The sequence below is a fragment of the Contarinia nasturtii genome, unplaced genomic scaffold, assembly GCF_009176525.2.
Source record: "Contarinia nasturtii isolate CC-2019 unplaced genomic scaffold, AAFC_CNas_1.1 Cnas_scaffold_350, whole genome shotgun sequence".
Classification (NCBI taxonomy): Eukaryota; Metazoa; Arthropoda; class Insecta; order Diptera; family Cecidomyiidae; genus Contarinia; species Contarinia nasturtii.
In genome coordinates, this window is record NW_022197705.1 from 707,113 (window position 1) to 734,589 (window position 27,477).

The window sequence follows — 27,477 nt, forward strand, 5'->3', positions numbered from 1 at the left end:
CGAAGACCGACCGACAGTCAAAGATAGAACCATTTTACCGAGATTGCACCACTCCATTGGTACAAATATTTCCGTACGAATTGTTTGTGAACATCATACCGAAAAAAAAACTGAGCAACAAAGAAGAAGAAGAAGGAACGAACGAAGGAATGAATGTAAAAAAATGCACACCAAAGACAATGTTTGATGGATAAAAATGACGTTTGAAAAGTTTCCATTGTCTAAATTAATATAACTTTTATGAGTTCTCAAATAGTTTCAACTTAGGGCATTTCACTTTAAATTCCTTTTTGGTAGAAAATCTGCTTTTGAATCCCTTTTTTTGGTGTCGTTTTTTTACTCGCCCGAACCCCTCGCACAAACTGATTGCATGAACGTGCCCGACAGAATGTGAGTGAAATGGAATATTTGGTTCGTTTTATTTTCAACTCATCATCATGATTATCACTATCATCACCACTATCCAGACATTCTTTTAAGTCGAGGTTCGGTTTTTTTTTATCTCGGAGAGGTAGTCTTTTTCTATCTCTGGGTTTTGTTCTCTCATTCTCTCAAATTTTCTCATCATTTTTCGATTTCATATGGTTTTTGAAGTCAATTCATTCATCTCGTTGCGACCGTCGCTGGTAAGTTTATTTCTACAAATAGGAAGGACTTGAATTTAACTTTTGTCTGGGCGCGTTCGCATTTACATTGTGTTATTTAATATGCTTGACTATGTTTGTTTTTTGTTTCATTCAACTCTGTTTTTTTTTTCATTTAATAAAATTGCATACAATATCTTTTCGGCTCTTATGTGAAACGACGAGAACTTGAAAAGATTCAATTGCAAAAATATTTTGGAAAAGGATTTTCGGCTTTTTGTAATCATCATTATACATTGAGCACAAAACCAATTTCTGAAATGTATTTAATCAACGAAATTCGGAAATGTTTCGACAATTTAACTCTCTTACTCACTCATATTCTATTTCCACTTCTCTCCCCTTCATATACCTACTACCTCTACACACACCGATGGCTATTATTTTGCTTCTTTCAACTTTTGTATATTCAGTTGTAATAAAACACTGAAAATAAAACGAATGATCGTACGAATTAATTGATATAATGTTAAGCGATGAATGTAACACATACACATGTTTTACAAGATAAGCGAATGAATAGATAGGTGAGAGTGAGAGAAAAAAAAAGTCAACTTTTGAGGAAACAAGAGTGAAGTCGATAAAGTGTGGAATTTGTGCCAACTAAATTCCTGCAATTTCAGCAACTAGCTATAAGGACAGGACCCTTTACAACACTACAGAATCGTTTTAATATGATGTTTATTCAGATGGAAACATGGTCCAATAAATTTTCTTAATGATACACTATTAATTTTTTGGCAATGTCTTAATGCCAGCTCATGCATACATGCTCTCTCTGTCTTATGCACCTATCTCTTCCAGTGTTCCGGTGATCGAGTGTTGGAGTTTTAAAATTATAACGTATTAAACGGGTTTACATCGCACGCTTCCTCTGCCTTTGCCTTTCTCTTATTCCAATAATTTATAGTGAAAATGAATCAAGGTACAAAGTTCACGACTCGTGTCTACTTGTTTTTTTTTTTCTCCTCCATTCTGTGTGACTATTTTTTGTGTATTTCTAAATAGGCAGTGGCAGGTATTGCATCCACATAATCTGTAAAGTTGGTCGAATGACCTGAAATGACCACCAAAGTCATTAGCTTTTTTTGCATATTGCAACTTTTTTTTAGAAACGAACAACATGCATAAAATTGAAATAGAAAGTTACAAACAACAACAAAAAGAGCTGTGTTTGTTGGCCCTTTATTTACTCGACATGTTTCAGCTGTCATCATTATTTTGAAATATAAACAAACAAAGCAGAATTGCTTTTGCATAACAAAACAAAATAAACAAAAAAAAAACTGTGCTCTTGATTTTGATTCTCTTTTGTTTGTTCGTGATCTGATTCCTTTTGACATTTCAGTTCAACTACAAGATAATGCGATGTATTGTTTGAAGTCACTATGCGGCACAGGCTTTATACGCACACACACACACACACACACAACCGGAGAGAGAGAGAGAGAGAGAGTAGACTCTCACTTCTTCTTCGGGTACATTTCTCATTTTAATAGCAATAAAAACGACATATACAATACCATTCTCCCCCGTTTCTTTTTCTCTCTATCTTTCATTTTGATTTTATTTCGAAACCTTTCCATTTCTAATACACTTACCGGGGGTTGTAATTCGAATAGTATTATGCGCTTATTTATTCGCATCGCCTCCCATTCTGAAATAAAAACGCCGTCGAGAAATGGAGCAAAAGTCAATCTCGAATCCCTGACTCAAGACCTCGTCTATGGAATGTCGTCGCAATGTAGTAAGAAAGACAGAGAAAAAAGAATCAATGTTGTTTTTGATTTTTGCCTTTGTTGCCATTCAATCTGTGAGAAAAATTTGTTTAGTAAATGATTCGAGGGACTTTTTCTTAATTGCATTTGTTATACATGATTTTTTTCTCGCCTTCGTTCAACGAATAATCTCGGTCAATAGAAATAGCATTTTAATTATCCACATTGAGACGTTGAGACCGAAAAAAAAGTAGCAAACGTCAGCAAACGAGACAAGTGCCATCATTAGATTTCGAGACCATTTGTGCTACAACAACGAAATTTGATTGCATTAAACAAACGGCATACATTGTGTTATTTTGTGTTTGTATACAAATTGAACAGATTCACTTTCAACTATTTCTAACACATTCATGGGCCTCAGATCGACATGCATAGTTTTCATTTGTATCGACTCATTGTTGGTTAAATTCAATCGTCTACCTTCAGTTAAACAGAAGAACCCTCGTTATTCGTAGACGATATGGAGAGTTTTAAAAGTCGACCTTTTCTCTTCAAGTAATTTTCGATTAGTTTAGTTTCGAGGTGCCATGTTCAACCATCAAATCGATGTAGTGCATTTTTGATGAGGTGCCCTTCAAGCGCCCCTCACCCTGAATATACCGACAATCACATTGCGATAAGTTTTGACTTTTTCTCTGGTTCGTCGGTCAAAAATGAAAAGAAAATGAACACCATGCTCATTTTACGTATTTTCTTTGAATATTGATTCTTTTACGTGTGTATTTGTGTCAAAATGAAATTATCGTAATCCAAGAGTATTGTGAACGCGATGCCCAAATGAAAGAGATAAATGACCACAAAAGTGGAGATTTGAATAAAATGGTACTAGCTAGTGGAAATTGCACGTACTATACACCCCAGACCCCAATCGCTCTAACGATGTGTATTTTATACGCTCGGCACATCTTTAAGAGATAATTTTGTGTCTTGCACGTGAATGAATGCAAGAATGTTGGGCTCGATTTGATGAGAGTGTCGTCGACTCACTTTCAACACAAAAACAGACTCATCGTCAGCATTCAATCCGTTCCGATGTTTCACGTTGCTATGCTCTTCAACAATTGACGTGCATGCACAACATTGTCCGACGAACAGTGGCCATCCTTACATTCTACGCAATGCAGAGAGTGCAAATGTGATGAAGAGGGAATTCCATTCGATTGAATGAGGATTTCAAAGATTTGATTATGGCAAATAAACGTTTGATGTGTCTGGCTCAACAGTTCACGATGATGAATCCACTTTTTCTCCCTTCTTTGTTTCTCGCCCTCGCTATCATACACTCTATCACACAATAACAAAAGGAAATGAATATTCAAGCCGTCTGATATATGATTTTGACAAACTATCAAGAATACAAATGGATTTTAAGCTTAATATAAAGGCTCGTGCACATACACAAATGGAAATTGAAATGCACATCAAGTTCATTCGAGATAAACCGATGTGAAGAAAAAAAAAACAACAAGGTTCATTGTTCCTCATTAATCCTGTTGCTTTGGCCATTTCTCTACAGCAAATTAAATGAAATACATACAAACACCAAGACATTGTGAGAAAATCTGTTTGCTAAGGCCAAGATTAACTAAAGCAATTCACTGTTGTATCGCAAAACACCAAACTACTACGAAAACCGAACGCACAATTCGTTTATTCAATCTGAATTTCGCTGGGTACATAGAAAAGTCAAGACAGTCTATGTTACGATGAAATGAACACTTTTAAACAGCGGAACTTGATGATTACACGTTTTTCTCTGCAAAATTGGTATAATCCATGTCCGGAAAAAAACATACCACTTTTTAAAGATATTTTACACTTAAGCCAGCCTAATTAGCGACGCAAGATTACAAAACAGTCTAATGTGCATTGTGAGTTGGTACAAACTGGCAATCTTTGACTCATAAATAGAATCTTTATACATTCGTCGGAATTTCAACCTTATAATCTCTTATAACCGACAATGAAAACGAGCAATGCCAAAGCATTTGAATTTTCGGTAAAATTTGTTCAAATTGCCATTGTGTAAATGTCGTATTTGTTAAATGAAAAATTGTTTCATAATTAAAATTAAGGCTTAAGCGATAATAATAATTATTTTCTTTTGATTCAAATGGATTTTGGTACGACGACAACCGACAAAGGCGTCGAAAATTATGTGCAAAGTTCGATGTTTATTTGACACCTTTCCTCGCCTGCAGTCATGAAATATACATATATATATAGTAGAGAGAGTAAAATAATTCGAGACGATAATCTTTATTACGATATTTACTAAAAACTTTTCAACTATCTTACTCTTTTGCTCACTCATTGGCCCTATCATTCTCTTTCAATTTCGTTTTAACTCTATTTTTTCGAAACAATTTGTAATCGCATTGTTGTGCTGTTTCATGTTGCCGTGTTCGTTGATTGGCCAACGACGAACGTTTGGGAAAGAGTAAAAGAGAAAATGAAACAAGGAAAAGACTATGAGTGGAACGTAGCGAATAAATGCTGCCAAAATGAAAACGGGGTTTATTGCCAAGTGAAAGTAAGCAGAATGTTAAGAGGTTTTATTATTATTATTAAATCCATTAATTATTATTAGAAATAGTTAAAAGTGCTTCGGCATCAGTTTTCGTTTGCTGTTGCTGTTGTGTGTATGCCGTACAAGTGAAAGAGAACGAAAATGTGTGTGTGTGCACCAAATGGTACGAAATCGGATTTGATTCAGTTATAACGTGAGTCCGAATTTGGCAGAACATTCAAAGAGTCAACGAATGAACAAGACTGGTAGAGTGCACAAGTGGTGTTTGTGTGCCAAAAATAACCGCTGTCGTTTGTTTCAAAGCTTTTATTTACCTCAAACTCGAAAATTTCCGATGGAATGTTGTATGTTTGGTCGTTTTTTTTTTGTTGCGTTAAATACACATCATGCCATTCCAGCCCAATGAAATCGATTTACTCAAATTCTGTTTAAGAAGCTCAAGCGGCAACAAAAATGCACAGCTTTCAGACAAAGTCAACATAATAACAGCAGAAATAACGACACAAATCGCATTTAATTTTACGACTTTCTATTGGCTGTGTATAAAATTTCATAATTATCGACAACAAAATAAGGATTTGCCCGTATTAAACTCACATGCTTCCATACCAAAAACAGCACAGACACACAAAAAGTTTCAGTTCACTAAATCCCCCAACTATACGCACATCGTACATGACTCGATTCAGAGCACAGTTTCATTACAAATAATTTCAATAGAAAACACAGCGAGTTAACAAAATGACTTGTCCGGATTTGAAATGTTAATTCGACACTGCTCTCTTATTGCATTGCCAAGGAGGCAAAAGAATTCAATGATTCGTTTCGTTGTTATAGCCAGCTTTTATCCTGTTATTATTGAGTCCATTCAATTTATAATATGTTTCGCTACTAGTGAGTCACTAGCACAACTTGAAAAACGAATTAAAATGCGATGAAATTAAAAACGAAAAAAAAGAATTGATGCGCAGCCAAAATATTATTCGTTTATTGCAAAAGCACGCCGAACAATTTGCAATATGATGCAGTTATGCAAAACTTTATCCCATAAAAACATGACGAAGAATGAGAGAAAGCAAATTGTTGCTGGTATGGAGTAGCAATACTCCCGGAATGCAACAAGAGAGAATACATGGAACTAGTGAGAATAACGTTCATACATTGAAAGGAAAAAAGAAGAGAGAGAGGAAGTGAGCTAACAAACTCCAAACAGTATTTTCAATGCAAGAACATAATTCCGACGCTTTATTTAAGAAAGTGAATAAGAAGAAAAAAGAAAAGAGCGAAACATGAGATTTCCAATACGTAAAGGAAGCCGAAGCGGCTAAATTGACATAACGACAACGTCTACAACTACGAACAGTGTGCAGTTTGTGAAGCGTGTTGTTGGTGCTTCGTTCGCGCTATTCGAGCAAAACTTTCGAAAAAGCGAATTTAAACCAGAATGAAAGAAGAAAAAAAAATACTAACAATAAGTATTATTTATTTCAAATAAACATCTGGGTATTTTTCTATTTTGCACGTCTCTGTTGAATAAAGCCGAATGGAATCAAAAAGGCACCAGAGAGTGCGAGAGCAAACGAGGACGAAAAATGAAATGCACATCGAATAAACACGGACCAAGCACTGAAATTGAGTTGTGCACAATAAAAGAACACAACACACACACACACACTCATAACAAGAAGAAGAAGAAGAAGAAGAACAACAAACACAATATAAAACACAAGACAGAGTTTCTTTCTGTCCGGAAAGTTGTGTCGAAGTTTTCCCGTTTTTCTGAAACGCGATGTGCTTTAAGTTTGTTTTTAAACTAGTTAAATTATTGTTATTTTTTGTTTGTATAAAGCGAAAACGAGAATTCGTTCATAAAACGGCCGCCGACACCAATGCTACTTCATGGTTGCCATTGAGCGTAAAATCTGTGTGAGCCAACAACAAGTTTTATTGCATGGAAAGTGTCGCACGAAAAGCGCGATATCGATTTCAATTAGATTAGCGTGTACTTTTTTTTATTCAGCAGCAATATAATCAAATTAAATCCTCTTTCACCACATTCCTTTTTTCTTCTTCTGCTTGTGTGCATGTGTGTTTGTCCATTTTGATGTGGACTTTTCGATTTAGAACACCAATTAACTGAAATTTTGCAATAAGAGATTTTTATGTTTACCTTCCTTTCGTCAGGAATGTTGTTCAGAATTTAAGCTATGCAAAACATTAAAAAGAGACAAATTCTTTAGTATATCAATCTTTAAATAATCATTTAAATTTTTTTTTAATTAATCAATTAATTTCAAAGTGATATCAGTTTCTATAGGTCCAAAAAGTCCCTTCGACGAAATCGTCAAAAAGAGCATATCGAATTCACTTAAAAAGAGCACCAACATTTCAATATCGATCCTTTGTCTGCTAATTTAATTCAATTGATTAGCAGTCGGCTACTAACAGCAAAGGACGACCGAAAAGATGAAAGAAGGACAGAGAGAAAATTCGACATTTTTCATTGTGATCAAAATTGAAATTGACTTTTATAGATGATATTCATATTTTGTTGTCTCTTTTTTTGTCTCTTGTCGTTATTTATGACAAAACCGAACCAAAAACATGCCGTCCGAAATTTGTAATTTGGTTGTTGTTTTAATTTTCTATTTATTGCTTCATTGTCGACAAAATTAGGCACACGACTTGCATACATTTTCAGCTTCGGCAACTGAAACTTTGCAGACATTTTTCTCTCCCTCACTCACTCATTCTCTGCATCACACTCACAATGACAATGAATCGGTCAAAGAATCTACAAGCGCTTCCAAACACTCAAGCGTTGAATATCCTTTAATGCCTTTTCTATTCCCATTCATGTTTGGCATAAATTGTTATACAACTGTATCAATATAGAATATTTGGAAAAGTTTCTAGTCTACATGCATGTTAATGAACGAACCAGCAGCAAAGGACCAAATAAAATGTATAGTTGAGAGAAGAAAAATGAAATGTGTCTACTGGTGTTTTGCAAACAAACAAAACAAAACACCTAGCATTTTTAAAATATGCAAATTTCGTGGAACCATGGCGGCAGTTCAACAGCTCTATATTTCATTTTATTTCGATTTATCAAAATATCAAGCGTACTCTCTTTTTCTAAATCGCACTGACAAATGAATGCACACATTAATAAAGCATATTTTTTACATTCATTTCAGGAATTACCCCAAACAGGAACACAATGGCAAACGTTAAGCTTTTAAAGAAATTCTATTTGAAAATACTACTTCAATTCCTATGCAGTGCTTTACTTATTCAGGGTAAGTTTTTAATAAACTCATACATTTCGAATGAGTTTTTTTGGGTTGAAATATTTATACATTTTTTTTTAAAATTTAAAACCAAATTTATTTGGTATAAATTTTAATTTTTGTGAAATTTATACATTTTGATGTTTTTTTAATCGAAAATCAGATTTTTACTGTAAATCGATTTTGGACCCACATTTTTTAGTCCTTAATAATCACAATACTGTATTTTGGTGTTTTGAGCTGTATTCGAAAGCGCATAATATTCACTTCAATCTAAGCTCGAAAGTTCAGTTTATTTCCATAAATGATGTAAGCCAACAAACAAAAAAACTTGTAATATTGCGGGTGATTATTTCATAATAGTTTTCACATCTCCGCCATAACAACAGTTATAATACGCGGAAATAAAAAGTTCTGATTGTTTTGAATATAAATAAGAAGAAAAATGTTTCGCCGTACAGATAAAAGTAAAAAATACCTATGTTAAGTGATTCTTGGTAAAATGCTGTCCGCAACGCTTTTGTGAATAATCCAAACATCTTGATGAATCTGAAGAATTAAGCACCTTAATTTCCTGTAAAACATTATTCTCCCTTCAAATTCATTTTTTTTTTTCGTCTTCATCCATTCATCCCAAGCGTCGTTTCCTTCATCTCCTGGCTTGTTGGTAATGCGAACGTATAAAAGACATAAAATACTTGTATATCAAAACGGTGTAATCTTTATCGTATATCCCAGGCGTTTTTCTCTGTCTATTTCTTCGTCCCTCTCTTTTGCTCTTTATCTATTTTCTTAATATGTTTTCATTTTTCTGTGTATGTGTTTCATTTCATTTTAATGTGTATACGTTTATTTTTAACAGGCACAAGCATCCAGCAACTAGAACCACAACCGGAGTTCTTGGCTCCATTAGATAATTTTACAGTGACTCAAGGACGTGACATTTCATTTACATGTGTTGTTGAAAATTTACAACAATATCGGGTGAGTGACATCAATTTGCACAATATTCCATCTACCAATTTTTTCCATCTCTCTCTCTCTCTCTCTCTATCCACCGTTGGTCCTTCTCTTGGATTGTATTTGATTGAGATTCAATGTGACTGTGTGGCGTCGACCATAATATCATTTGTGTATCAAATGAGATGCAGTGAAACATTCAGTATTCGTCGAGTGAATGCAATAAATTATGGGATTTCACATTCTTTGCTTACAAGTCTATTTGAATTGCGCATGGTACACAAAAGAATTTTAAAGTAATTATTATTTACCATGTGATAGAGCTCACTCGCAATAGCACACTACCGAGATTGCTATTCATTGATTTTTCTTTCGCTCTCATTCTCTTACACACTTTTTCATGTAGTTGCATTTTAAGTGGAAAATTTAGTCTTTCCACGCCATGAAGCAATTTATGTTCGAAATGATATTGTTTACGTGGTTTTTTTCTCTCTCGCTTTGTCGCTTTTCACAAAACATGAATACAAATTGCATAACACAAATCACTATATTCAAATGCAGAGACGATTGAGAGTTGAATATTTTAATTCGTTATATACAACGCCAATTGCCAATTTGTTTGCATAAAATTGTATAATGTGTTGGCGACCAAAGTCATTATCATAAATTCATATCGCTGATGTATTTATTAATGCATAATTTTCCATTGGAAAATACAAACGTTTGATTATTACCATTCAAGAAAGCACAAGATGAATGTCTTTTATGTTAAGATTTATTATTCCACTGGAATAATCAGATTAAAATGAAATGTTCGAAGCGGGTCTTTTGATGCCAGCAAAAATTCAATTAAGAATTACTTTTAATTTTGGTTTCATACGATGACTAGTCTCCTATTTCATCAACGTTACATTTCGATGTATTGATTACTATTTTGTACATATCAATATAAAATTGAATACCAGAGGTTCACTTACTATATTAAAATAAATCACTCACTTACTTATACTTGCTATATACTTTATGTACAAGACTCCACATAAATAAAACAATCACCGAATGCAGTTCAATGCAGAAGATTATTGACTAAAAGAATTTCTTAAGGAACTATATGTCAACAGAATTGAAGGTTTCCTTTTGCTTATAATATAATAAGCTGCTTATCGTCACATTTAATTATTATCAACTGATATGCATCATTTATTAGTAAATTCATTTTATACTTACGATATTACTTATTGACCAATAAGTGAAAACTTTGATGCAGAGATGAATGATTTCGAAATTCATTTGAAATTAATAAAAACCCCATTTTGTTGTTATCAATCGTAAAAAAACACAGAAAAAAAGTTTATTTAATCTCTAAATTTAAGTCATAAGTTGAACATATTTTTCGTGTTACATGTAGAGTAGCTTTTTAATTTATCGTGATATCTCTAGAATCATGTGCATACTTTTCACAGGGCTAATATATATATATGTTGTATCATTCCAAATCAAATAACTTCAAAACTTTATTGAATATTGAATTGAAAATCGTCAATAGCATATGAAACTTATGTAATACTTTATCAAAATGATGAATTTTGGTATCGTCGCTGTGTCTCTTTTGTTCAGTCGAAATATTGTGAATACAATGCCAAAGCAAATACCACCCACAGTATGTTTGGCATCAACAGAATATTTCATTTTCTCATTTTCGCGTGAATATTTTCACTTTTTTTTCTCTCATAAAATTATTTTCTGTACATTAAAAATCAAAAAGCCGTAGATCTCATTCGATGAAAATAAGCCGTGTTGTCATCATTGGCTTAATGAACGCAAAAAAAAACATTTCTGTGGCAAGAACTTCTTGTGACTAGGGGAACAAGGTAACTAGAAAACTGGATAAATATTTATGTGATAAATTAATTTAATTTTTTTGCATCTTTTGGTTCTTCTTTGATTTGACCACGTCCCAATAATTTGGCCAAACTATCCCAGATGCCACCAAGGAATAGAGCACAGAATAAGTTCTCGAAGGGCACAAATGGATCATGAATGCCCAACAAAATCGATGACAGTTTGAAATAGACCAAGAAAATCACAATGCCAAAATAGACCAAAGCATGTGGCGCTGAAATCAATTCAGTTTTTTTGTCCAATACGAAAATAAGTGATGCAACAACCGACGCTTTTGTATAGCTGAAAAATGTTCATTTAAAAAGTTTTATTCATTTCAATGATATGTGATTTAAATTGATCTTGGCAAAATGAATGTTTTTCTACTTACAATGTTGGTTGCATAAATTCCATAGCAGTCGGTGTCCAAGCACCGCGAATCAATCGTTCGATTAATTTTGTGAATCCGGCACCATTTCCTTTTAACGTTCCAATGATAATCATGATAATATAAGCATTTGGATACAATTTTGCGGCATGTGTTACACCATCATGAATCTATGTTTTGAAGTTTTATATTTTAGACATAGTATATGAAAAAAAAAAACAAATTCCGTATTTTCTTTGCTATTTATGTTACCTTCTTGCATCGATAAATTTCCTTCATAGCGCATGCAATCACTTTAACGGGCAAAAATTTTCCAACCTTTAAATTGAATTCGTTTAGAAAGGAATTAATATCGCAGTGGAAAAAATACGACATTTTTCTCAATCATACCTTATAACCAATGTCGAATGGTGTGTAAAAAACGACATACCACACAACTGTGGCAACATAAAGTTGTGGTGAATTCTTAAGCGGTGCCAAAATTGGTTCACCCAATAGACCATTGGCCACCATTCCACCGGCAAAAATGACAAGCATCGTCGACAACCAACATGCTAATGGATGTTTTCGCGAAAATGCTTGCGCACCAGGGCCCAAATCTTCTCGAACAGCCAATGCACAGAGTAAACTATGTGCGATGTCAAAATACGGGAACATTTTCAATTTAATGACCTGATTGGCCATGTCCAAAAATGCCTCGGGATCCATTTTAATGTTGTTTTTGCTTCGCTTTTCGTTGTCGTTCGGCTTTTGTTTTGGTATTTAACAATCAAATATTTGGTTGTAAAAATTTCGCTTGATCAGACAATGTGTGTGTATGTGTGTATGTATGTACCTATGAATGCAAAAATTGAAATTTAGATGGTCATTTATTATTTCGAACACGCTTCAGTTAACTATTATATTGTTGATGACAGAACGTTATTCAATATACTGAATGAGCTTGTATAAATAAATGCTACAGTGTTCTCGAATACAATGATTGCGTGGCATATTAATCGAATCAAATTCACTTCACACTTCAGAACATTCAAACGAAAATTGTGATACTCGTTGTCTGTTGTCGTCTCATAGTATCGTTTTTCAGTTTGGTTTGTGTGACGTGCGGTATAATATCGTTAAAATACAATGGCTTAAAGAGGCATTGCATTTGAAATTGCGCGCTCTATCTTTCTGTATCAATCTCACCGTGTTGCTCTCTCTCTTTCTTTCTTTTTGTTTGCGGCGACACAAGCTCGTCGTCCAATGGTTTCATATAAATTCTGTCAAAGCAATCGCACATACACGAATTGTACTGCAACCGAATGAAAATGAGCATAGAGAAACGAAACATAGGCAATTGCTCGGAAAATGAAAAACAAATATGTCATTGTGAGTGATGAAGAGATTCCCGCGGCTTTATTCAGTCTTGTTGCCATTTCGAATGGACAACTGTAAATTGATATATATTTCAATGGTCATTCTTCCGTGCAATGCAAAACCAGATGCAATACGGCTTCCGGAACAATTCGAAGCCGGGAGAGTGGCTTAAGAGTAAACGGGTAGACTATCAAACGATTGATACAAACAAACAAACCAGAAAAACAGATCTAATTAATACAACATACACACAGACGCACACACTTTGACAGACAAATAAATGCAAATTCAAGCAAATATTCGGTGGAAAATGATTGTTCGGCTGAATATTGTGCGCTGTGTCACATGGTCATAGGAAAAGTCGCTTTTTTGAACAGAAAGAAAACAGAAGTGATGGCGTACAAGTGATCAAAAAGTCCCGGCGTATTTATTTATAAATAACTATTCCACAATAATAATAATTCACATTCGTCTACAACAACGTCACGGAACAAAAGTCGAACGAGTACACAAACGCACTGCAAATCGCACATGTAATTTCACACTAGAATAATAAAAAAAAAAAGTTTGCCAAATTATCTCTTTTTCAGCTTTTAACTCTCTGTCTCACACGACGGGTTTTATGAACTGCTTTTGCTTTCTTTCATAGAACCCAGCATACATGACTTACAGCATTCGATGAACACAGAAAAAAATTACATAATGAAAATAATTGTTAGCAGCGTACAGAATCAGAGCTCATGACAAAGATAATAAACTTTCTTATATAGATTCCTATGGCATGGAAAAAGGTGCACAAACAACGATTTTTCTCAAGAGAATACCGATCGTCGCAGCAAGCAATTACATTAAGGCTTATCAGAAACGCTATGTATTATCTCATCGCATTTATCAAATCATGGAATGGAAAATTCAATTTGAATTATGAATTAAGTCACGAAAGTCGCCACAATGTTTAATAACAATTCAATATCTTGTGACAATATAACTCATGTGAATGAGTTTTTTTAATTTGTTTATGAAGTAAATGGCACATTTTGAAAAATTAATTGGTTTTCAGAATGCATTTAGATTAAATGAATTCACTTTTTTTTATATATGCACACGAAAAAATCCGGAAACTTTTTTTTTTCTTCACAATGTTCAGCGAACAAAAATACTTTTCTCCTAAATATACACACTTTACATTGATTTTCACTATATTTCGGTGGAAATTTCTTACTTTTTTTACATTCAGTGTAGAAAATAACACATTTTCCGGAACATATGTGATAAATATCGTCCTGAAAACTGCAAATTATTCTTTGATGGAAAACAACAGTTTTTTTTTCACAAAACCGAAAAGGGAAACTGAACGAGACGAGCTAAAAATGAAATGATTGAAAAAGAATCACCGCAACGGTCCACAATCGATGCTTCGTCTTACTGTTTTGCTGCTCTGTGCGTTTAAATTTAGATTTATTTCACGGCAGCAGCAACAACAGTAGAACTTGATGTGTTTGTGTGATTTTTTTTTCACGCTCGTCAGTCACTTTGGTCGACCGGCTCTCGACGACACGATCACTGTAAAAAAAAGCACACAAATGAATCTAATTTTAGTATTGTCAGTAATGTAGCTATGAACTATATTCATGTCAAAACTATACTGACGCTTTGCATTCACAGATACACGTCAGAAATGACAATCATTCCATCTCATCATACATATACACACACTGGAAATTCGAAGTACTAGATTGGTGCTCGATACTCAATGAAGCGGTAAATTTAAACAGTACTTTTTCTTTCTCTTCTTCTTTGTGTCTTTGTTCTGGTGTATGCATTTTGAAAAAAAGCGTTTACCTGCGGGTTTCAAAACACTTACTGCTTCAAATTGAGTAGGGTGATTTAATTTTCTTTACTAAATGAACGAACATTTTTATAGTTAAATATTCTATTGTTCAGTTCGCCAAGAACTCTTGGAATTTTTTTTTGTTTCTGTTTCCTCTTGTATTGAAATGAATAAAATAGCTTCCTCTTGAGAGATAATAAAATCATTCTCAAATGTGCCTGGGTTTTTGTTTGCATTGAATATTGTGTTGGCCTTTTTTTAAGTCTAGGAAAACGAGACATTGGCTACTTTTGACCACAGCACTTTATTATATACGGCACCTAGCTATATTTCTCACTCGCACTCACACTTTAGCTAAAAAGCCACTTCACACACTTTATGGTTGAGACAAAGTTGCATTCGTAAAGCTTTTTCGTCAACTTCTTATATTGAAATGTTCTGCGGAGTTGGCAATTTTTTTGGTTTCTCCACATTGACATTGTGTGTATGTGTGCATTGTGTTAAGTGCGGAAAAATTTTGCAAGCATAAAATGTCGTTTCGAACATCTTGATAGCATTTCCCATAAAACTGCAACTAACAAACACATGAAACCATTGAAAATCAGATTCAATAGCGATCACTTAACTTTTGCGTATGTTTCTGTTTTTTTTTTTCGTTCTCCACTCATTGCATTCCCTACTTGAAGCAGAAATTGTCGCAACAGTTCCATTTATGAAGTGATAAGGACATAAAGTGTAATAAAACAATTGAAATTTGTTTTCTACTTTTCATGTCAGCAACGCCGCCACAGAAACAATGCTTGTATATTCATATAATATTCAACAGAGAAAGAGAATGAGACCCATTTTCATTTGCAATATCTTTCCATTTTAATTTAATGTTTCGCTAGGTATTCTTTTGTAGGACATTCTTTTCATTTGATAAATTATGCCTTGTGGCAAAACTCCGTTCTTTGCATTGCATTTTAGCAATTGTTTTCAAGCGTATATTATACGTAAAGAGTATATGGGATGCGTTTTCTATTAAAATCCGTCCATTTTGCCCATTTTCAAACAATTATGCTTTTGGTTTGGTTAGCCTCAACATTTTACCAAAGCGCACAAAAAGATAGAGAAACGTATTCAGACCGAAACTGACTGGAGCAAAGTTTTTTGCCAAACCAAAAACTTCAAGTTTCAATGCTAGTAATCGTTTTTAATGGGTGTTAAAATATTTATTGTGCGCGAAAGCGATTTTCTTTGACGCGCACGTTTATGTGCCTTTCGACATTTGTGAAACAAGAAAGTGTGAAAGACCAAGGACATAAAAAGAAAGTATCAGAGTCAGAGAGACATGCAGAGAATAATAGAGAGTAAAGAGATTCACTAAATGAATAAAAAAAAATAATCAAATATTAGTTATATATAAATGTGAATTTTATTATGATGCGTGCGTTTCATTTTCAGGTGGTGGGTATCATTTTCAGGTGGTGGATTTGATTTTCGGAGTTTCATTTTCAGAGTTTCATTTTCAGGCATGGATAAAGTCCGATTCAAAAGCGATTTTAGCAATACATACACTAATGGTTGCACTGAATCCTCGTCTATCCGTTACACATAATGGTCACAATACGTGGAAACTGCACATATCTCATGTGCAACTCAATGATTCTGGATCGTATATGGTAAGAAAATTCTCTATGGATAACATTTGACTTTGAACCAAAGCAAAATGCTCAATTTGGTCTTTTGTTCTATCGCACATTTCCAGTGTCAAGTCAACACAGATCCAATGCGAAGTCAGGTAAGTCGATTACATTGTGTAATTTTCCCGTAAATCTTTCAAAAATAACATACAATAAGTCAAATAGAAAAGAGATTCGAAGAAAAAATTACTTGGATTCGTACACTTCGTGACTGCTATTCTCATTTGCTTTGCCATGACTGTTCGTTCTCTAATCACCATATCATCATTTGGCATTTTGAATTTCCGGCATAATGTGAGCATTTTTCTCATACATTTGCACACACAATGCAATTTGCATATTATTATTAGGCATCTGGTAGAAATGTGCGTTAATATTAAGTAGAAAATCACATAAATATAATGAGGAGAATGTTCAATGCATGTTGAATTTTAATTTTTGAATGGTGAAGAGATAACGTGCAGAATAAAGAGCATGTCATAAGATGGATAAGTTTGAATGAGCCATTTTTCCATTTTCTCAAACACATTCACATAGATCGTTTACGTGTGCCATTTTTCTAACGGATGCATTGCCGTTCAAGCATTTTATACACATCTAGTGCATGCATGCATGCCAATTGCATTGGCACACAGATATCTATTTCTTCCTAATTCCTCTTCGCTCTCTACATCTGTGCTCCTTGCAAACGATGATAGAAAAACAATGTCCTGTTCCATCACATATTCTAAACACACATGCACACATACATACATGCTCATTTCAATTATTACCAACTATTCTTTTTCATTCTCCAATCTGGTTGCGTGAGAGTCATCGCACATTGCCTTACTGCCTTCATTTACTCAATTCATTGCCATTGTGTTATCACACATTAAAGTTTTACTATGCGTTCAACGTCGTTGTCGACGTTCATTCTTATTTGAAACTATTCATTTAGAGATTGTGCGATGCTCTTTATTTCGACAATGCGCCAGAGAATTTACGGAATGGGAAACGAACGAGAACGCCAGTACACGGACATCAGAGAGAAAAAAAAGATTTGATAACACAAACACGATTGATTTTTTAGCCATTTATTTTAATTTGTTTTTATCTAATTTTTCTTGTTCTTTTTCACGACCTGCTTCCTGTGTTCTTCAACGGTCACCATAATGAAATTATTCGAAACCGAATCTGTCGGTTTTTGTTACAGTGGGGCCATTTAAATGTCGTTGTTCCGCCAGATATTCTCAATGAAGCCGATACAAATGGAAGTAGCCTGGATGAAAGTGTCACAAATGAAGGCGGACAAATTCAATTAGTATGCATTGCAACGGGTGTCCCAACGCCAACGGTAAGCATCGTGCAATTGTAAAGGGGCCTACGTTTGAAATTTTCAAGTTCTATTTGTTTGTACCTTTTTTTGTTCGGGCTGTTACTCAGATGCTATACTTAATTTCAAATGTTTAGTCACATAGCAAAACGATATCTTCTGTTTATTGCTCTCAAGTGTATATGTGTGCACATGGAAAAAAAGAGCGGCATCGGTTAGGCCACATATATAAATTATTTCAAATTGAATTCTGATTTATCTTAAACTGGGAATTTATGTTTTATATGTTGCTCTTGTGGCATAGCACGCCAAAACCATTTCCAGCGGAGTCGTATAGCAGGCAACAGTACCCGATTTTCATTATTTTTTCTTTCTTATTTGCCATATCTATATCTGTACAACAATTTGATTCTATTCTATATTTTGTATGTGTATTATTCTCTTTCTCTCTCTCAATTTTTTGCCGTTGTTGTCTTTACCGTGCATGCACAAATTGTCGTTTCACGGCAATCTGATTTCATTACACATTCGACCTGGTGAAACAGACAATATGGCGACGTGAGGGTGGCAAGGATATTGTTCTACGTAGCGAAGGACGCGATAAACAATGTAAATATGCCACATTTTATTTACTTAAGCTAATTTATTTATCTGTATATTTGTATGTATATGTTGTAATGTGGAGAATGAGCGAAAAAAGACTTTGTTTATACTTCGTTGAAATCGCATGAGTTAAGATCGGCAAATTATAATCTAAAGACACTGTGTGTGTTACTTCCCTGAATGCTTCAGCTACAAATCGAGAACGGGAACAATCGGATTCGAGTGTGTCTTTGGGATTTCTCTTCTTTACTTCTGTTCAACGGCATTTTTTTTTTCAAAAACGTATTATGTGTGAGATAAATGCTATTTGTTTTATTGCTTTTCATTCGCATTAGCTTAATCTTCTCTCAAGATTTATTCTGGTTCACATGCATATCTCGTGATTTTGATACCAACTCGAGATGAGAACTACGCAAAGACAAAACAAACACATACACCACAGTGGATCGTGCACATCACTTTGTCCCATGGGTTTTTACTTGATGTGTTTTCTCTCTCTTTCTTTCATTTGTTTCAACATTTTCTCTCCTTTTTTTGTCGGTATGTCTTCATTCCAATTTTACAATGCAACAATGCTGAAGAGGAATTTATGTGACAATCGCTACCACATACACACAAACAAAACCACTTACAGCATCTAATTGAATCGATGATATTGACAAATAATTTCATTTGTTTCTTATTTATATCCATGACTTCGATCCCTCAATCTCTCTCGTCTTCTCACTCAAACTCACTCCTTTTCCCAAATTGACACTAATCTTGAGCGAACGATGAAGACAAATTAAAATCATCCAATAAATGTTTCAAAAGGAATGAACGACAATTTCATTGCTTGCGACTAATCTTCAATATTTTATTTGCGTTTATTTTTTTTGTATTTTATGTAATGGACAATAAAGACTTTAAGCAAGTCGAAGGGAGCAGGTTGGTGCTGCATCAAGTTCAAAGAACAGACAATGGTGGCTATATGTGCATGTGAGATTTTAAACTATTATTTATTCATGTATAAATTTGGTTGTGGTCTATAAATAACATTTTTCGGTTATGCATTAAGCTGCATTGGCCAAAGCTGCTATTGTTCTCGCTTAATTAGTCAGCTGGATTTGTTTTGAAAATCTTTTAAGCGCAACTATTTTTAATAATTAAACTATTTAAATATTCTCGGAATGTTATTCGCTTGTCGGTGAAATTTTCCAAAACTTCTTGCCCAAATTAAGCGAAATCAAAGAAAAAGAATGTTATTTTTGCACCACACTCAACAAACATTACTATAATATTTTCTATACATCTATTTTTTTCTCTATAATAATTTAACAATCGCTGCAGCGCTTCGAATGGAGGTATACAATATCCTTTAATTATAAATTAATAAAAAATAACTAGTTTAAAGTTAAAAACATTTAACCCGTATACAAATCTTTTTCAGTACCGCCCACTGTGTCAAAACGATACGATGTTCAAGTGAATTGTAAGTACATACACGAATTTATCGTTTGTGATTTGCGTTTATAGTGGAAATGAAATATATTATATATATAAATTGAATTTTAGTACATTTTTATGATGGTGTAACACCACAATCAAAACCACTTTTATGCTCTTTTACCACGATTTAATGCCGTAGAATCATGCCCTGTTTTTTTTTTGGTCGGGCAAAAAGCACAACAGGAATGCTTGTGCTACATCTCTCCTATTCGAATTTCAAAATCCAAAACATTTGAAGATTTATGGCCGTAGAGCATGTAGATACGACCGGAGAATGGTGAAGTGAAAAGAAAAAGTTGCTACAAAGTCGACTCAAATCACTGGATTTAAAGTGAACAGTTCCCAAAAGATCAATCGGATTTAAAATCAGCACACACACAAATAATGACTAAACGAGAATTTATTTATGTATTTTTTCTTTGCCGCACACTTTTCCGGTGGTGATCTTTTTGCACACTCAAATAGCAATAAATCATTCCTAATTGCCAAAAGTAAAATGAAATGAAATTACCTTCGTCTTTCGGTGTTGGCGTTTTTTTTTTGCTCGGGCGGCATGAAGATAATAGTGAGAAGTGTGATTTTTCAAAAACAAAACGTTTCGTTGTTTTTCCATCGAAAGAAGAACAAACAAAGTGTAATTATACTCGCTGTTGAAATGGACGACCGACAAATGACCAAAACCATAAAAATACTCCACGCGGTCTTATTCTCCATTTCATGTCTCACTTTCTCTGTTGGCGATTATGACTCATGACAATTTGAGCAGATGATTTTTTCGCCGCTTGAATCACTCTTCGCTCCCATTTGATTGGGACCGAAATTAAATTTTAGCTTACGCTCGTTTTAATTTCACAAAATTTTCTCAACTTATGCCTCTCACTTTAAGTGGTGAGGAATCATAACAATTGTATAACAGTGTCACAAACAAACCCAAACGGCTAATGTCTGTAGTAATGCGGTGAATAAACAGAAAATGTGGGTTAACGGGAGAAAAAATCATGGCATATTTTTTTTCTCGACAACGAAAACAAAAATTACTTTATCTTGTGTTTATAAAATAGGCATCGAAAGAGCATTTCGGCGTGAGTCTGTTCCACTTTTTTCTACATGACCGAGCATTTCTCCCTCTCTCTCTTTTTCACTCTCGCTTCATTAATATATGAAAGGAGCAAACGGTTTTTGTGGCCTGCTGCCGTTGCCACTGGCTCAATTTTCCGTACAAATTTGGTGTGCCCATTTACTTCGTTTAACAAGAGCAATTATGTATTTTGATGGTGTGTGTGTGGTGTTATTCGATGTTATTTTTTTCTCTCTTTTATTTCTTGCTCGATTTTGGTTTTATGTGCGACTGCGATTTTTTTTCTCATTCATTTTTATACTCCCAAAAACAGTTCCACCGCTCGTAAAAGCTGTTAATCATGTTGTTGGAGCGCCCGTCGAGAGTCACGTTCTATTGGAATGCATTGTTGAAGTATTTCCGAAACCATTAAACGGCTGGTATCGAAACGATGGTAGGTATACGATGAAGACATTAATGTCGACTAATTTTTCTTTCTTCTATTTGGTGTCTTTCAACTGTCGAAAGTTTGTTGTCTTGTTGTGCTTTTTTTTATTTGTCATTGCCAAGAGTTTTCTTTATTTGACCCCTGCTTTGGGGTTTGTATGCCACCGTTCTTTTTGTTGTTTACTATTTAGCGGTCAACATTTTTATTTTGTTCGACTATGGATACATTTTCGATTTGAATATTAAAGCGAATACGTTTTTTTCCACTAGGGAGTTTAAAGTTGCACGATGGCGCAAAATACGTTATTTCAGAGCGAATAATAAACAGTTTCACGTGGCAGTTGAATTTGACCATAAAGAACTTGCAGAAAAATGACTTTGGCGAGTACACGTGTACCTCAGTGAATGCATTGGGTAAACAAGATGCTCGCATTCGATTGCAAGGTGAGTGTTTTTTCCCTCTAGAAATGAAAATAAAGTCAATGCAAAACTTTTATTTCTTCATCAAAATTGAATTGTTCGTTTTCTCGCCCGCGAAAATTTTACACTTGAAATCCCATAATAATTAAAATTTAATGGAAATTGTCTTTTGAAACTGGATCAAGTCCACTTGTTTTCGTCTCTCACAATTGATCAATTTCGCGAACATTTCTAGTATCAATCAACAAATGTCATCGAAGTATTGTTAATTAAATGTCGTATACTCCAAAATCTTAATGCTCTTTCAGCACACAGCACGGCACCGTGTTGTGCTCAGTTAAGTGAAAATTGAGCGCGCGCATTTCCTTTTCACTTGACGAATGTTGTTTATTTAATGAATGTCATAAAGTTGGTGCGTTTTACGTTTTTGCATTTTCCAAAATATCATAAACAACAACAACAACGTTCCGTTCATACTCGAATGAGAGTGTTGTTATTTTTAATTGAAAATTTTATATCAACGCTCTCTTTTATTCGAATTTTATTGCGCTTGCCAGATTTTAAAACTTTTTATATCCATAAATCTATTTATATATATAATTATAAGCAGAGAGCAAATGCAAGCAAGCGAAATTGAGAGCTATTGTGTATACACCATCATGACACATATTGTGTATTGTTTACCAATTTGCACAGCAGCAACAGCATTGCATGCCTTTTGAAAATGGCAGTTGTGTTAAAAGCTAATACGGTTTTTCGGGGTAATTTTCTCCACATTACCTTTAACTGCTTCGTTTAATCCAGCATACCAACGTTGTCGCCGTCGATGGAATGAACAAAACAAAAAGAAATACAAAAGTTCTCGTTTACATAAAACTAATTGCGCTTTTGTATATATTTGCATTTGACAGAGCTAAAACTCATAACGCGACCTGTTACAACTACAACACCAACACCGTATGTGTATACAACGGTAAAGCCGCCGCGGCGCAAACAGCATCAAAATCATAACCATAAAGGTCATGACACATCCAACCGAGTTAAAGAAATATTACTACCGAACAATTTGCAAGAGAACGAGATTGCCGGAGCGGCTAGCGGTGGCGGTGGTGGTTCAATCGAAGGTATGTTTATCACGAATATATTTCACAATATGTAAGAAAAAAAGAACAATAAGTAAAATAATATAGAGGCATGTAATTGTTGTCCATCCAACAAAAACGGCAGCAATTCCATTTCATACACAGACACAAACACATACCATATGCTCAAGCACACACATCCGATCGTCCGTTGTTTTATTCAATTTCAAGTAAATTTCAACCGACAATAGTTGATGCTCCATGTACATAAAGTTCAATTACTGTAGATTTTACCGCTTTAATGGATTTTACCCCCATTTTTTTTAACTCCTTCTCTCTTCTTTGCTCCATCAACAATTTACATTTTATTGTTTATTGCTGTATTACAATTATTTGCTTGAAGACTGTATTTTCCCAATTAATTTTCAACATCCACTTGTGTTCTCTTCCTTTTAACGAGAGCAAGATTTGGGCTAAACTTCCTATACTTATAAACATGAAACGACCGTATCGGATGCATTGTTTCTTTCGTATTGTTCTCATCAATTTTGTTAAAATTTACGTCACTTCTCTGTTTCGAACAATGTAAAATTATCACATGTCAAGGCCAATATGGTCTGGAAGAAAGAAAAAAAAAGAGTCGCGCATAAAATCTCAAGCCAATTTTTATGGACGTTCTGAAAGCCTGTATTAATTGAATTTCTGCCATTGACCAACTGAAATCATGTAGCAATTTAAAGGAAAGAAATATGTTCAATACTGCGACGGGATTTCATTTCAGGCACATTTGTCCATTGGTCTGGAATATGTGTGTCAGCAGAAAAAAATCTACTTGGTATTTCTCTACAACCAAATGGTGTAATCGCCATTTTCTAGTTGTGCCGCCGTCGCAATCTAATTAAATTTTAATTTATGATCGTTAATTAAATAAGCGCTGTTCTCGCTAGTTAGATAAAAGAGAGAGAATGGACTGGGGATGCAATTGATAGCAATCGCTATTGCTGATCATTGTGAATTGTGCGCGTGTGATGCTACTGCCATTGTCTGTTGTTTTGTGTTTCAGTTTTTGCATGCATTTTGTTGCCATTTTCTTTGCCATTGTATTCAAACAGTCGCGTAAGCAATATTCCAATGGCAACTGTCTCGATTCATGATGTAGCAATTGTTGTAGAAATAAATTCGAAATGTATATGCAATTCATAGTATTCACACAAGGTCCTGGCGGTGGTCGAGTTGGTGGAAATGTTGGCGGTAACGGTGTTGGTGGAACGGGAAATATTGGCATAACGAGCGGAAACATACCGAATGGAATCGATAAATCGCGAACATCACAAACAAGTTCAGGTGACATGTCATCATCAAATCGGCCTGGATGGTTTGGTTATCATCCGAGTAGTAGCATCAAATTAACAACGAATCTCAGCGACATTACTGTTTTTTCGGTTTGCATTTTGGTCATTTTATTGCCATCATTATAATCATTATGTCATTGATATTTATTATGTTGTTGATGTCAATGATTCAACTAGTCTAATAATTATTTCATTGAAAATCATACGAATTTTTCGGATGGGGCTGAACAACGATGAACACGGAAGGTGCTCATAATTTAAAAAAAAATCCATTTTGTACATATTCATTTTTAATGATCACATAATTTCATTTCCGGTCGTTCTGATTCCAAATTAATTAAATTATATTATTAACAAAATTAAATTCAAACTTTGCATCAATACAATGCAAAAAATACAAAAAATAGAAGAGGAAAAACACCAGTGAAGAATAATCCAATAAATTAGAGTGTGTAATAAATCATCTATATATCATGTTCCGAAAAATTATAATTAAAATTTAAAAAAGTAATAACCAAAAAATCATTCAAAAGACTAATTCAGTCAAATTCTAACTATAAAAACCATGATGAATCAACGTATAATTGTTTATATGATATGATAAACAATTTTCGGCAAGGTAATGCAAAAGAAGAATACATGTATGTATTACTATAATTATTTCTTCGAAGAAAGGGTTAACCAGATAATTTTAATGTGCAAAAGTGAAAAACCATCAAGCTTCCAATGAGAGAAAGTTGAACGGAAAAGAAATATTTTTTGATGTTTTCTCAACGAACGCTTCGGAAATTACTTCTTATGGCATCACCTTACGAACAAGTGTTACATATCATGCACATTTATAAATGGATCCACATCAATAAAAGCTAAATGTGTAAAAGGGATAAATTGTTGTGAAATATTTTTTAGATGGATATAAAATATGTTATTCGAATTATGGTGCAAAAAAGCACCATAGCAAAACAAAAACTCAAAATAGCTATATCGTGTCAAAATTACGCAAAACCCGAAAGTGAAATAAATTTTTCACTTTCATTTGTATATAAATATTGAATCAAATTAAGGGGATACAATTTTGACTCTGACATTCACATTCACACACACACGAATATGCAGATATGCGGTCCTTGTGGCCATGCAAAATCTCGACCACTGCCATAGTTTTGTTTTGTTGTCGCTCATTCGGAATACGTAATTTTAAATGCAATAATGAATTATTCTCAGTTTATGTCTAAAATACAGGATGAATTGCAGTGAAAATTACAAGAAAAAACTTTCAAATGGAGAATTACCATATGAGTTGTTTAACGAAAACCATTCATTACAAAAACCACGAATGGCAATTTCATTTTTTCTAGCCAATTGCAAACCACAAGACAGCCTCGAATCATTTAACTTTATTAAATTAAATAAAGTGCAATTTATGTAATGATAACAAATAAACATAAGTTAGTAGCGTTATCTAGGTTGATGATGCCACTGCGATCAGTTACAGTGTTGAAGCTTAAAAATTTTCTATATTTTGCGAACTTGAACACTAAATAAGCATCATTTACCTGGACACCAAATGAGTATATCTACCTAGACGCGAAATTATGAGCACAATAAAATCTTTTGGTCAAAATTTATCGCAAGTGATGTGACATTTCTCTCTCTCTCACTCTCTCTCGGTCAGATTAAACTTTCCTTTGTGTTCCAAATGGTATGTTTCGGTCGGTTGTAAAAAATGTCGTGAGGAAACGAACAAAATTTTGAAACTGTGTCATTTCACTGGAAGTTCCAAGCACATACGAAATACTATTTTGCAAAAAAATGTCAACGAAAAAAAACCTTAACAAATTTGCAAAATGTCATTGCCGATAAGCACAATTTATGGTAGTGAACACGACTAACGCCACTTTTTTTATCAACAAGTTTTTGTTGTTTGCATTTTAATTTTCCGTCTGTGCCTGTGTGTATGTGTAGCGAAAATTAGGTTGATTCGTTTTGATTTTTTAGCGTTTTCTCTCTTCCAATTTTTTTTTTTCAATTTTCGCGTTGGTTGTAATGTTTCACACAAAAGCATATGAAGTGTGCATGTAATAGCGGTCGTGTCTTTTGATATGCAACGTTTGCAACAGAGAGTGTTGTTTATGTATCCGTGTATTGCACAATACACAATCATGATGCGCGCGCTAACGCTCACAATTGCCCTGCCAAGCGAGAGAACTTTGTGTATGTAAATCTAATTTTCTGACGCTTCTTTGCACATGCATTGTGTTTTTCATCGTACTTTCCCCCGGAAAAAATGCAAAAATGATAAATATGATTTTATTTTCATTCGGCTCTCTTTTTATTTATATTTTTGGCCATTTTTTTACTTCTAGCACGAAATAGTTTCAACTAACTGTAAAAGTGGTATTCTCTGACCATTCCCAAGATACGTTTCCGGAATTGTTGACACATTTGGTGTTTGTATGGTGTGTACACTGTACATACGCGGATCATGAGATATAGCAAAAAAAGAACGTTTGTGTCAACAAACATGTGGCAACGTCAAATGATATTTATTCGGTATATGTACGAATCTTGCATTTCAGCACAATCCCCAACCGAAACCAGATAATTCTGATGAAAAATCTAGCTCAATTTTGTTTAATTAATTTCGATTTATCTATTGTTAGTGTGAGCTCACCATAAAACCGTGCGTTAAATGGAGGAAAATAAAAGCCATTTAAAAAGCTTTTATTCGTCATTCTAACTAGAAGGTCTAACAATTGAACCAATTTTTGTTTGTTTTATGGTTTTTGGGTCGGTGTTGGTTTTTTTGAAATAAAAAAAAAACTTAATTACAATTTTCTAGCTCATAATCCAAAATTAATCAATTCGGTCATTATTTTTTTCATTGTTGAATATATTTTTTATAAATTTTTCATGATTGAATGAAAATTTTAACAGAAACTGTTTTAAAATCGATTTATTCATTTTTGTAAAAATAACATCATACAAAAAGCAACTTTAGAAATGAGCTGAAGTAAAAAAAAATTCCGCCGACTTGGTTCATGTGAATTTGAATAAAGTTTCGATGCAAATCAAATGAAATATTTTCATACACATTCATTTTCGATATATGCTTTCTGTAATTTTTCCATCGTTTCGACTACCGAATTATTAGATTTTTCTCTATCCCTGTGCACGGCACTGTTTCATTAATTTAGGGGGCGTAAAGTTTCGTGTATTGGATGGTAATTTACATAAATTACAAAATACTCTAAAAAGTGTCCATAAATTCAGCTGGTCTGTAATAATGCAAAGGCATCGGCTAAGCGTTACTGTTAACATTGCGTGTGATTACAAGTGGAGCATAAAGTTCTATTTGGTT

General features: G+C 34.0%; 2 protein-coding genes across 3 annotated transcripts in view; one reads left to right on the forward strand and one right to left on the reverse strand.

Annotated features, from left to right (window-relative positions):
- The window catches only part of LOC116337993 (neurotrimin-like), a 49,072-nt gene extending 22,094 nt beyond the window's left edge, over positions 1-26,978 (forward strand). The window contains exons 2-14 of one of the 2 annotated variants that reach the window (XM_031763001.1): positions 8,156-8,257; positions 9,111-9,234; positions 16,181-16,331; positions 16,418-16,450; positions 17,548-17,688; positions 18,213-18,276; positions 19,173-19,248; positions 19,600-19,613; positions 19,700-19,741; positions 21,150-21,269; positions 21,533-21,706; positions 22,594-22,806; positions 23,968-26,978. In XM_031763001.1, the coding sequence (XP_031618861.1) occupies positions 8,179-8,257; positions 9,111-9,234; positions 16,181-16,331; positions 16,418-16,450; positions 17,548-17,688; positions 18,213-18,276; positions 19,173-19,248; positions 19,600-19,613; positions 19,700-19,741; positions 21,150-21,269; positions 21,533-21,706; positions 22,594-22,806; positions 23,968-24,242 (1,506 nt within the window). In that variant the 5' untranslated portion in view covers positions 8,156-8,178 and the 3' untranslated portion in view covers positions 24,243-26,978. The remainder of the gene's footprint in view (positions 1-8,155; positions 8,258-9,110; positions 9,235-16,180; positions 16,332-16,417; positions 16,451-17,547; positions 17,689-18,212; positions 18,277-19,172; positions 19,249-19,599; positions 19,614-19,699; positions 19,742-21,149; positions 21,270-21,532; positions 21,707-22,593; positions 22,807-23,967) is intronic. The other variant, XM_031763002.1, reaches the window with a different exon arrangement.
- On the reverse strand, positions 10,520-14,461 carry LOC116337995 (trimeric intracellular cation channel type 1B.1). The gene is made up of 5 exons (XM_031763003.1): positions 14,059-14,461; positions 11,868-12,312; positions 11,730-11,795; positions 11,481-11,647; positions 10,520-11,392 (listed from the first exon to the last, which is right to left on the reverse strand). Exons 2-5 carry the CDS (start codon positions 12,183-12,185, stop codon positions 11,116-11,118), a joined length of 828 nt encoding a protein of 275 aa, XP_031618863.1. The 5' UTR covers positions 12,186-12,312; positions 14,059-14,461; the 3' UTR covers positions 10,520-11,115.
- Positions 26,979-27,477: the final 499 nt, after the last annotated feature.

Excerpts from the sequence above, each read along its gene's own strand:
- LOC116337995 (XM_031763003.1), bottom strand. The coding sequence starts at position 12,185 with ATGGATCCCGAGGCATTTTTGGACATGGCCAATCAGGTCATTAAATTG. Across the intron at positions 11,648-11,729 it reads AAATTTATCGATGCAAGAAG|ATTCATGATGGTGTAACACA; the intron begins GTAACATAAATA and ends TTCAAAACATAG. Across the intron at positions 11,393-11,480 it reads GAATTTATGCAACCAACATT|CTATACAAAAGCGTCGGTTG; the intron begins GTAAGTAGAAAA and ends AACATTTTTCAG.